The 12,369-nt window shown below is 45.9% G+C and overlaps 1 protein-coding gene across 1 annotated transcript in view; it reads right to left on the bottom strand.

Annotated features, from left to right (window-relative positions):
* The window catches only part of LOC123485457 (A disintegrin and metalloproteinase with thrombospondin motifs 19-like), a gene marked incomplete at its 5' end in the record, with an annotated part of 74,909 nt that overhangs the window by 42,420 nt on the left and 20,120 nt on the right, over positions 1-12,369 (bottom strand). The window contains 3 exons of the mRNA XM_045216381.1: positions 5,201-5,281; positions 6,983-7,103; positions 10,134-10,261. Of these exons, the coding sequence (XP_045072316.1) occupies positions 5,201-5,281; positions 6,983-7,103; positions 10,134-10,261 (330 nt within the window). The remainder of the gene's footprint in view (positions 1-5,200; positions 5,282-6,982; positions 7,104-10,133; positions 10,262-12,369) is intronic.

Below are 12,369 nucleotides of genomic sequence, written 5' to 3'. Positions count from 1 at the left end.
TGGGGAAGTAGAGACTCTGGGGTAGTAGAGACTCTGGGGAAGTAGAGACTCTGGGGTAATAGAGACTCTGGGGAAGTAGAGACTCTGGGGTAATAGAGACTCTGGGGAAGTAGAGACTCTGGGGTAATAGAGACTCTGGGGTAATAGAGACTCTGGGGAAGTAGAGACTCTGGGGTAATAGAGACTCTGGGGAAGTAGAGACTCTGGGGTAGTAGAGACTCTGGGGAAGTAGAGACTCTGGGGTAATAGAGACTCTGGGGAAGTAGAGACTCTGGTGTAATAGAGACTCTGGGGAAGTAGAGACTCTGGGGTAATAGAGACTCTGGGGAAGTAGAGACTCTGGGGTAATAGAGACTCTGGGGTAATAGAGACTCTGGGGAAGTAGAGACTCTGGGGTAATAGAGACTCTGGGGTAATAGAGACTCTGGGGTAATAGAGACTCTGGGGTAATAGAGACTCTGGGGAAGTAGAGACTCTGGGGTAATAGAGACTCTGGGGAAGTAGAGACTCTGGGGTAATAGAGACTCTGGGGAAGTAGAGACTCTGGGGTAATAGAGACTCTGGGGTAATAGAGACTCTGGGGAAGTAGAGACTCTGGGGTAATAGAGACTCTGGGGAAGTAGAGACTCTGGGGTAATAGAGACTCTGGGGAAGTAGAGACTCTGGGGTAATAGAGACTCTGGGGTAATAGAGACTCTGGGGAAGTAGAGACTCTGGGGTAATAGAGACTCTGGGGAAGTAGAGACTCTGGGGTAATAGAGACTCTGGGGAAGTAGAGACTCTGGGGTAATAGAGACTCTGGGGAAGTAGAGACTCTGGGGTAATAGAGACTCTGGGGTAATAGAGACTCTGGGGAAGTAGAGACTCTGGGGTAATAGAGACTCTGGGGAAGTAGAGACTCTGGGGTAATAGAGACTCTGGGGAAGTAGAGACTCTGGTGTAATAGAGACTCTGGGGAAGTAGAGACTCTGGGGTAATAGAGACTCTGGGGAAGTAGAGACTCTGGGGTAATAGAGACTCTGGGGTAATAGAGACTCTGGGGAAGTAGAGACTCTGGGGTAATAGATACTCTGGGGAAGTAGATACTCTGGGGTAATAGAGACTCTGGTGTAGTAGAGACTCTGGTGTAGTAGATACTCTGGGGAAGGAGAGACTCTGGGGTAGTAGAGACTCTGGGGAAGGAGAGACTCTGGGGAAGTAGAGACTCTGGGTTAGTAGAGACTTTGGGGAAGGAGAGACTCTGGGTTAGTAGAGACTTTGGGGAAGGAGAGACTCTGGGGAAGTAGAGACTCTGGGGTTATAGAGACTCTGGGGAAGTAGAGACTCTGGGGAAGTAGAGACTCTGGGGTAATAGAGACTCTGGGGTAGTAGAGACTCTGGGGAAGTAGAGACTCTGGGGTAATAGAGACTCGGGGGAAGTAGAGACTCTGGGGAAGTAGAGACTCTGGGTTAGGAGAGACTCTGGGGAAGTAGAGACTCTGGGTTAGTAGAGACTCTGGGGTAATAGAGACTCTGGGGTAATATAGACTCTGGGTTAGTAGAGACTCTGGGGTAATAGAGACTCTGGGTTAGTAGAGACTCTGGGGAAGTAGAGAGGATTGCCCCAGCAGCCTCTCGGTGTAATTGAAGTGAGCCGCCCCGTGGTTCCTAATCTCGCCACATGAAAGGCAGGAGTCAGGACGCTGGCATGCAGGGGATGAAAACAGGCAGGCTGCGTCCCAAACGGCAATAAGTAGTGCGCTACATAGGGAATAGGGTGCCATTTGAGACACAGTCCAGCTTATTCCCTGAAAGCAGGCGGGTCTGCTGACACATATTAGACAGATGGATAGGGCGCAGGGCCTGTGTTGTGTGGTTACGCTAGGAGTCTGAGAGAGACATCTGAGAGAGAGAGAGGCGTATGAGAGATGAGAGGAGATGTGTGGAGCTGGGGGAGCTAATGCTCTCTCGCTAAAGCTGGCTGAAGGACTAATCTGAGAGCAGTGGATTGGGCACGTGAAAGATGAGAGGAAATGTGGAGGAGTTCGGGAAGTTAGTGGGACTCGAAAGCTGGGGGATGGACTTATCTAAGAGCAGTGGATTGGGCACGTGAAAGATGAGCGAGGTGATCCTTGTCTAGATGTGAAGGAGCTGGGGGAGTAATGCCAGGCGTACACTACACAACTTTCAACATCCTGACATCGCTGAGCCTCTCACATTAAAAGCAACGTCTTTGCTGACGTCTTTTGTCTTACCAACGCAGTGGTGCGCACACAAAACATTCTCGCAACGACGCGGGGTCACACAGTTGGTCGTGAGGATTCTGGAAACCACGCTGTCTCGTGAAAACAGTGATGCGATTACATTTACATTTACATTTTAGTCATTTAGCAGACGCTCTTATCCAGAGCGACTTACAGGAGCAATTAGGGTTAAGTGCCTTGCTCAAGGGCACATTTACGTCATTTAGCAGACGCTCTTATCCAGAGCGACTACAAATTGGTGCATTCACCCTATAGCCAGTGGGATAACCACTTTACAATTATACTATTATTATTTTTTTTTAGTGTAGCTATAACGAGCTGTGGCTCAAAGCAGCTTCATAAAATATTTTCAGACATTCACACTTGCCGTAAAAGAGTTGAAATATCTAGCCAATACATTTTCAATTCAATAACGTTGCTTGTGAACTTCAGAGTAAGAGCTGTAACAATTTGACACTTTGGCTTTGGTTACAAGCCAGTACAAACACATACTGGTAGGCTAGTAGTAGTCATCGCTCCTGCGTGAGAGTCTACCAAGGATTTATATATACACTAGATACCTAACCGTTGTAAAACATTTTTTTCCCACCTACAGAAATGCATGTATTAATGTCTACACGTTAATTATATTACAGACACCTTAATGCATCCTTTAAATTATATTATGTGAGCTAAACATAAAAAAAAGTAAATATATACAGAAACCTTTTCCTTAAAGTATAATATTTTTTAAAAGTACTAATGTCACTGTCCCCCGGTGGCTTCAAAGCCTCTCATTGGCCAATACATAGCATCAGCAATCCATGGTTTATATACATCATTGGAGTTTACACATTGTTTATAGAATGGTGACGGTGATTTTTCGTAGCTGTCTATATAACACCACAAACCAATGCTGGAACTAAGACTGCACTCAATGAGCTGTATAAGGCCATAAGTAAACAGGAAAACGCTCATCCAGAGGCAGCGCTCCTAGTGGCCGGGGACTTTAATGCAGGGAAACTTAAATCCGTTCTACCTAATTTCTACCAGCATGTTAAATGTGCAACCAGAGGAAAAAAAACTCTAGACCACCTTTATTCCACACACAGAGACGCATACAAAGCTCTCCCTCGCCCTCCATTTGGCAAATCTGACCATAACTCTATCCTCCTGATTCCTGCTTATAAGCAAAAACTAAAGCAGGAAGCACCAGTGACTCGGTTAATAAAAAAGTGGTCAGATGACGCAGATGCTAAGCTACAGGACTGTTTTGCTAGCACAGACTGGAATATGTTCCGGGATTCTTCAGATAGCATTGAGGAGTACACCACATCAGTCACTGGCTTCATCAATAAGTGCATCGATGACGTCGTCCCACAGTGACCATACGTACATAACCCAACCAGAAGCCATGGATTACAGGCAACATCCGCACTGAGCTAAAGGCTAGAGCTGCCGCTTTCAAGGAGCGGGACTCTAACCCGGACGCTTATAAGAAATCCCGCTATGCCCTCTGACGAACTATCAAACAGGCAAAGAGTCAATACAGGACTAAGATTGAATCGTACTACACCGGCTCTGACGCTCGTCGGATGTGGCAGGGCTTGAAAACTATTACAGACTACAAAGGGAAGCACAGCCGCGAGCTGCCCAGTGACACAAGCCTACCAGATGACCTAAATCACGTCTATGCTCGCTTCGAGGCAAGCAACACTGAAGCATGCATGAGAGCACCAGCTGTTCCGGATGACTATGTGATCACGCTCTCCGTAGCCGATGTGAGTAAGACTTTTATGCAGGTCAACATTCACAAGGCCGCAGGGCCAGACGCATTACCAGGACGTGTACTCCGAGCATGTGCTGACCAACTGGCAAGTGTCTTCACTGACATTTTCAACATGTCCCTGACTGAGACTGTAATACCAACATGTTTCAAGCAGACCACCATAGTCCCTGTGCCCAAGGACACTAAGATAACCTGCCTAAATGACAACCGACCAGTAGCACTCACGTCTGTAGCCAAGAAGTGCTTTGAAAGGCTGGTCATGGCTCACATCAACACCATTATCCCAGAAACCCTAGACCCAGTCCAATTTGCACACCGCCCCAACAGATCCACAGATGATGCAATCTCTATTGCACTCCACACTGCCCTTTCCCACCTGGACAAGAGGAACACCTACGTGAGAATGCTATTCATTGACTACAGCTCAGCGTTCAACACCATAGTGCTCTCAAAGCTCACCACTAAGCTAAGGATCCTGGGACTGAACACCTCCCTCTGCAACTGGATCCTGGACTTCCTGACGGGCCGCGATACAACGTCATCATCTCTCTGGCTTCTTCTCTGGCGAGCTCTCTTGGCTATTGCTGATCACCGTTCTCAAAACGTGTCGTTGCACATCTCGCACTACAAGAGCATTGCAGAATTTGTACCAATAAAATCAAACATGTTTGAAAATATCGGGACGTCTGGGACGACTAAAAGACGGGATCGGCAGCCTTCTGATTGCGTCTCTGACATTGGGATTTTGTCTCCGATCTCAAAAATGTGTCTAGGACTGCTAAATCTGGGCCAAAGTCATGGAGTGTACGCCCGGCTTAAGTGTTCTCTCTCTTAAGATGGGGAAGGACTGGTCCAAGAGCAGTGACTTGAACGGGCCAAGTGGATTGAGAGGAGTGATGAGAGGAGTGTTCTCTCTGTGGGAGTTGATGCTCTCTCTCTGTAAAGCTGGGTGAACTGGCCGATGAGGTGGCCGATGAGGTGGCCATAGGGATATACAGCCTACATCATTTGCAGCACGGCCCTCTGGACTCCGGTGAAGAGAGAATGTGCTCCCCAGGCAAAATGAGTTTGAGACACCTGCTATAGAAAGTGTTCTATTTAAAGTCAAATGGGCACTATGCTGCTAGATTCAAGACAGTTGTTTGCTACTGTATCATGCTGTTCAAAGCAACAGCGGTGCGTATCTTACCCAGGTAACTCTGAGCAGGCTTTTCCTCCACCACTCTGATTCTCCTGGCCCCTTTGGGGATGATCACAGCCTCCACATAGCCTGAGGGGAGAGAGAGACGGACAGAGAGAGAGAGAGAGAGATAAAGAGAGAGACTGTACGGTTGTTTGGTTTATGCCTGCACCAGAACTATCTAGAATGATCTATTATCATGTGTACATGTAGCGTACAGTTCAGTCACTTCAGTTCTAAGATAGCCAGACGGGTTGACTGGAGGAGCTACGGTACTGTATTGTGTGTTCGTGTGTGTGTCTGCCCCCCTGTGCTCGCGATCACAGGCCGTGAATGGATCTATGTGTGGGGTCCCCTTGCTAACTAACTGATGGTCACAGTCAGCCTAGCGTGGTCCGAGGAGCTTGAGTACCTAAGAATGAGATCCGTTCAAGGTCGAGAAGGTGTTCCTCACCGTTTGCCGGGCCACAGCCATCCATCCATCACACGGATGTTGACATTTTTGCTGTGTTATCTGAACTGACTTTGAAGTAGTATTCAAGAGGGTGATTTGTAAACCTTGTCTAGTGTTTAAGATGCTGCTTAGTGCTGATTCAGTGTCAGCGAGGAGAGGCTGGGTCTATTTTTTTGGAGCAGAAAATAACTAACTAAAAACTGTCCATTTGTAACGTGAGAGATACACATCCAGTTTGACATGAATACTTAACTGTGTCTCTTGTGAGTAATGAGTAATTGTAATAATCAGACCCCAAAGTGAAAAGAAAAGAGCGGTACTCCGTCCTGTTTTCTCTCCTCGAGCTGTGGTAAACCTTCGTTGGTAATAATAATGTCATTACTTTTTCCCGTACTGGTCCCCCGTGGGAATCGAACCCACAACCCTGGAATTGCAAGCATCATGCTCTACCAACTGAGCCACATGGGACCAGTGCTTTATTATTACCAATGAAGTACAAAAATGTATCTACTCACTACTGTAAGTCACTCTGGATAAGAGCGTCCACTAAATGACTCAAATGTAATGGTTATAGAGCAATATACAACCAAAACGTTTTAACCAATAAGCTACAATATAACCTGATGAACTACAGTATAAATTGTCATATGAAGTATCTCCCGAGTGGCGCAGTGGTCTAAGGCACTACATCGCAGTGCTAGCTGTGCCACTAGAGATCCTGGTTCGAATCCAGGCTCTGTCTTAGCCGGCCGTGACTGGGAGACCCATGGGGCGGCGCACAATTGGCCCAGGGTAGGGGAGGGAATGGCTGGCAGGGATGTTGGTAGAGCATGGTGTTTGCAACGCCAGGGTTGTGGGTTCAATTGCCGCGGGGGCCCAGTATAATAAATAAAAAGATGTATGCACTCACTAACTGTAAGTCGCTCTGGATAAGAGCGTCTGCTAAATGACGTAAATGTTAAGTTTTGACATTGTACTGTATTAACTACACTATGATCCATAACAGTTGAATCGAAGTTCAATCCTACTTGGACAGAAATAATTTTGGGAGTTTATCAAAAGCAATTCAACATTGTTTAATCCAACGCTTCATTGCCTGTAATAGGGCCACAGCTTGCAAGGAGATAAAGTCCAGCTCTGTGAGACTGTCTGAGACAAACAGAGGATAACGTGACAGTATCCACTCTGAAGTCCCCTAGGTACAGAACTAGGATCTGCCTCCCCTCCTAACCTTAACCACTAGTGGGGAAAACGCAACCCTGACCCAGTATCAGAGTCTAGGGGCAAGGTCACCCTACACCTGCTGAGGGTTAATGAAGGTGCTGATGGTATGGTACCTGCTCCTCTGGTGTGGTTGAAGTCCCCCTTGATGACCTTACAGGATTTGCCATTGCCGTTACACATCCCACAGTGGTCCTCTCTTGCCATCGAACCCAGGATCCCGTCACAGCCCACTTTCTAGAGAGCAACACAGACACCTCAGGTTTGGAACATTCTTACATTGTAGATAGTAGAATAGAATACAGTTACATATAAATAAAGCTTAAAATAACGTTGTCCTCTGATAACGGGGGCAGTGGTGGTTTAAAAAAAGGTTTGATCGCTGTTGATAGACAGTCTAGTCCAGGGGCTTTTGGACAACTTGGGCACCAGGCAGAAACGTTCATCAAAACTGAACATGACATTCATTATGTCTGCATTCTACTGTAATCTTAGACAGGACTTCACATATGTTTGCACAATAAGAGATGACTTTGGGCGGAGGGCTGATTTGAGCCGGAGGAGGGGGGATAGTGCAGTATAATGTAGAAAAGCATCTGTTAGTGTGTACTGTTAGGGGTGTATTCACTAGGAACCAAACGGGCCCAGTTTAGCCAGGGGTGTATTCACTATGAACCAAACGGGCCCAGTTTAGCCAGGAGTGTATTCACTAGGAACCAAACGGGCCCAGTTTAGCCAGGGGTGTATTCACTAGGAACCAAACGGGCCCAGTTTAGCCAGGGGTGTATTCACTAGGAACCAAACGGGCCCAGTTTAGCCAGGGGTGTATTCACTAGGAACCAAACGGGCCCAGTTTAGCCAGGGGTGTATTCACTAGGAACCAAACGGGCCCAGTTTAGCCAGGGGTGTATTCACTAGGAACCAAACGGGCCCAGTTTAGCCAGGGGTGTATTCACTAGGAACCAAACGGGCCCAGTTTAGCCAGGGGTGTATTCACTAGGAACCAAACGGGCCCAGTTTAGCCAGGGGTGTATTCACTAGGAACCAAACAGGCCCAGTTTAGCCAGGGGTGTATTCACTAGGAACCAAACAGGCCCAGTTTAGCCAGGGGTGTATTCACTAGGAACCAAACGGACCCAGTTTAGCCAGGGGTGTATTCACTAGGAACCAAACGGGCCCAGTTTAGCCAAGGGTGTATTCACTAGGAACCAAACGGGCCCAGTTTAGCCAGGGGTGTATTCACTATGAACCAAACGGGCCCAGTTTAGCCAAGGGTGTATTCACTAGGAACCAAACAGGCCCAGTTTAGCCAGGGGTGTATTCACTATGAACCAAATGGGCCCAGTTTAGCCAGGGGTGTATTCACTAGAAACCAAACGGGCCCAGTTTAGCCAGGGGTGTATTCACTATGGACCAAACGGGCCCAGTTTAGCCAAGGGTGTATTCACTAGGAACCAAACAGGCCCAGTTTAGCCAGGGGTGTATTCACTATGAACCAAACAGGCCCAGTTTAGCCAGGGGTGTATTCACTAGAAACCAAACGGGCTCAGTTTAGCCAGAACCTTCACTAACCCAATTCAGGTGATCAGACAGTACTATGGTGATCAGACAGTACTATGGTGATCAGACAGTACTATGGTGATCAGACAGTACTATGGTGAACAGACAGTACTATGCAATATGTAGCTGGAGAGCAGATTCTATTGACCAAGTGCCAGCAGTTCACAGACGGGCCATCCATGTGTCAGAGAGGATGATGGGTGTGTGCCGGGGCTCTGGGAGCGTGGAAACATCCTTACAACGCCAGGGCAACATATTACTTTGTTTCTCGCTCTCGCTCTCTGTCTGCTTCTCTGTCTCTCTGTCTCTCTGCCTCTCTGCCTCTCTACCTCTCCAGAAATCTTGCTTGTTTGTAGGTGACCAAATACTTATTTTCCACCATAATTTGCAAATAAATTCATTAAAAATCCTACAATGTGATTTTCTGGATTTTCTTTTCTCAATTTGTCTGTCATAGTTGACGTGTACCTATGATGAAAATTACAGGCCTCTCTCATCTTTTTAAGTGGGAGAACTTGCACAATTGGTGGCTGACTAAATACTTTTTTTCCCCACTGAACCTCTCTACCTCTCTACCTATATACCTCTCTACCTATATACCTCTCTGCCTCTCTGCCTCTCTGCCTGTCCCTCTTTTGCTCTTCTTCTCTCTCTCTATCTTGTCTGTCTGTCTGTCTCTCGTTTGCACTTTCTCTCTTCCTCTCTCTCTCTTCCTCTCTCTCCAGCCCAGATAGCAGGAAATAATCCCTGCAAATCATCCCTGTGTTTTCTGAATTATTCCCCAGTTGTCTATTTTTTTCCGACATGGTGCTGTTTTCATACCAGAGAAAGAGGTTCTGGTCATTGGAGCGATCGTCTGTCTACTGAAGGCACGTTCACCTGCTCCTGGGAGTGCAGTCAACATAATGGAGGGTGGCTGTGAGGCTCCACCGATAAGAATGTGTCTGCGTTCCAAATTGCACCCTATTCCTTACATAGTGCACTACTTTTGACCAAAGCCCTATGGGCCCTGGAATTTTTTGTTGTTGCACTAAATAGAAAATAGGATGCCATTTTGGGTCAGTGATTTAAGCACATGAGCTGGTAACTTTGGAGCGGTACAGTTCCAAATGTCAGATTGGACATGGTTTGTGTTTGGGAGGGGGCGACATTCTTTTTTCTTGCTGGACTTGACATTGAAGACTTTGTTTGGAAGGAGACATGGAATGTGTTTTTTGTGGTATTAAAAAAGTATGTGTTGGGAAACAGCTTGGAAAATGACTTTCTCTTTCTGCAATATGGAACATTTTTCACAATTTTGCTGTCTGAGAACTGTGACATCAGATCAGAATAAACTGTATCAGAGACGCCAGAAAAAAAAGTTTCGTTGCGTGAGATCACTGTAAATAACACTTACAAAACTCTCCAGCGCTTTGGGTTTTGTGTGACATTAACCTATGCAAAAAAAAGTTGAACTTCCAGCTTTATTTATAACTATAAGAGAAAGATAGCTACAATATTGTGTAAATCTACTCAAGAATTACTGAAAATGTAGAACACACTGGAACCTAACTAGTCCCATGTCACATGACTGGTGTACCTGACAAGTCCCATGTCACATGACTGGTGTACCTGACAAATCCCATGTCACATGACTGGTGTACCTGACAAATCCCATGTCACATGACTGGTGTACCTGACAAGTCCCCTGTCACATGACTGGTGTACCTGACAAGTCCCGTTGGCACAGAGGCCAGACTCCTGAGGGCCGCAGGAGGTTCCATCCAGCACCTTCTCAGCCAGGAGGCGGGGTTGCTCTTTCCCTGTGGAAGAACAGAACAGTGTACAGGGCCTCTCTGGAAGAGAGAGAGGGGAGGGGAGGAGAGAGAGCAGGAAGGAGGGAGGGGAGAGGAAGAGAGAGAGAGGATATGGGGAGGAGAGAGAGGAGACAAGTAAGAGGGGAAAAGAGATGGGAGGAGAAGAGGAGACAAGAGAGAGGAGCAATACTGCTCTGGTCAAAAGTAGTACACCATATAAGGAATAGGGTGCCATTTAATGTAAAGTAGTGCACTATATAGGGAATAGGGTGCCATTTAATGTAAAGTAGTGCACCATATACGGAATAGGGTGCCATTTAATGTAAAGTAGTACACCATATAGGGAATAGGGTGCCATTTAATGGAAAGTAGTGCACCATATAGGGAATAGGGTGCCATTTAATGTAAAGTAGTACACCATATAGGGAATAGGGTGCCATTTAATGGAAAGTAGTGCACCATATAGGGAATAGGGTGCCATTTAATGTAAAGTAGTGCACCATATAGGGAATAGGGTGCCATTTAATGTAATGAAGTGCACCATATAGGGAATAGGGTGCCATTTAATGTAAAGTAGTGCACCATATAGGGAATAGGGTGCCATTTAATGTAAAGAAGTACACCATATAGGGAATAGGGTGCCATTTAATGTAAAGTAGTGCACCATATAGGGAATAGGGTGCCATTTAATGTAAAGTAGTGCACCATATAGGGAATAGGGTGCCATTTAATGTAAAGAAGTACACCATATAGGGAATAGGGTGCCATTTAATGTAAAGTAGTGCACCATATAGGGAATAGGGTGCCATTTAATGTAAAGAAGTACACCATATAGGGAATAGGGTGCCATTTAATGTAAAGTAGTGCACCATATAGGGTATAGGAAAGCAGCAGACAGTTTCTCTGTAACTGTTAAGCCGCTGTAAGTCCATGCGATGACAGTGACACTACATTTCACTTTGGCGTTTAACCCTAAACAAAATTAGCACATATTTTTCTCTAAGAGAAGGCATATTATATCATATGTCATATCACCATGCTCTATCATCATGACCGTTACATGAGCCCATTGTGACCTTCATGACAACCAGCTAGAAATACGTTCAACCCAGACATCTCTCATGTTGTTACAACAAGCTCTTGAAAGACACATAGATCACACAGCCATAATATGTCAATCTGCCGAGCTGCTGAGGAAAGAGACACTGTTCAGCAAATTACATTTTAGAGCTCAGACATGCAAGAGGCAAACGGCTAAAGAGCAGCGTGTTAGCTACCACCTGCTGGGCGACGACAAACATTGGCTGTTTGCGCCGTTTCAACACGTAGAATCGTCTGGAAATGAACAGAAAATGACGGCTGATATTCGGAGTTGATAGGACGGCCAACCGCAGCTTTCAGACGTTGGTCTTCGTGGCGTGTCTAAGCTCATGCAGCTCTGTTATCTCTGGGGTTTAAACACACTGACGAAATGTTTGTGAATAATACAACTGGATTGGTTGCATCATTTCTAATAACATTTGGTAACACTTTCTGTTTCTATGGATACCCTCTTCATAATGTTTTATAAGCACATTTATAACACATTTATAACACATTATGAACTATGCTCAGTTGGTAGAGCATGGCATTTGCAACGACAGGGTTGTGGGTTCGATTCCCACGGGGGGCCAGTATGAAAAAAACAAAAAAAACATGTATGCACTCACTAACTGTAAGTCGCTCTGGATAAGAGCGTCTGCTAAATGACTAAAATGTAAAAATGCATAACACATTATAATGCATGGCATAGATGAAAATGTGATTAATCACACAATCTTCAAAGAATGATTTCCATTTTGAGAAACCTAAAATACTAAAATGTTTATTGGTCCTGGAGAGCTACCATCCTGTAGGTTTTCACTCCAACCCCAATCTAGTGCACCTGATTCTAATAATTAACCGGTTGATAAGATGAATCAGGTTAGTTACAACTGGGGTTGGAGCAAAAACCTACAGGAGAGTGGCTCTCCAGGAACAGGGTTGGAGAGCCCTGGGTTACATGATACCTTTAGGTGGTGGACTGACTCCATACTAAGATGTCCTAGATGGCTATAGGACTAGGAGTGCCTACTGCGCAGCCTGCATGCAGTAAGTGTGTATATGTT

The sequence above is a fragment of the Coregonus clupeaformis genome, unplaced genomic scaffold (assembly GCF_020615455.1).
Source record: "Coregonus clupeaformis isolate EN_2021a unplaced genomic scaffold, ASM2061545v1 scaf0699, whole genome shotgun sequence".
In the NCBI taxonomy this organism is placed as follows: Eukaryota; Metazoa; Chordata; class Actinopteri; order Salmoniformes; family Salmonidae; genus Coregonus; species Coregonus clupeaformis.
This window is presented reverse-complemented; position numbering and strand designations above follow the sequence as displayed.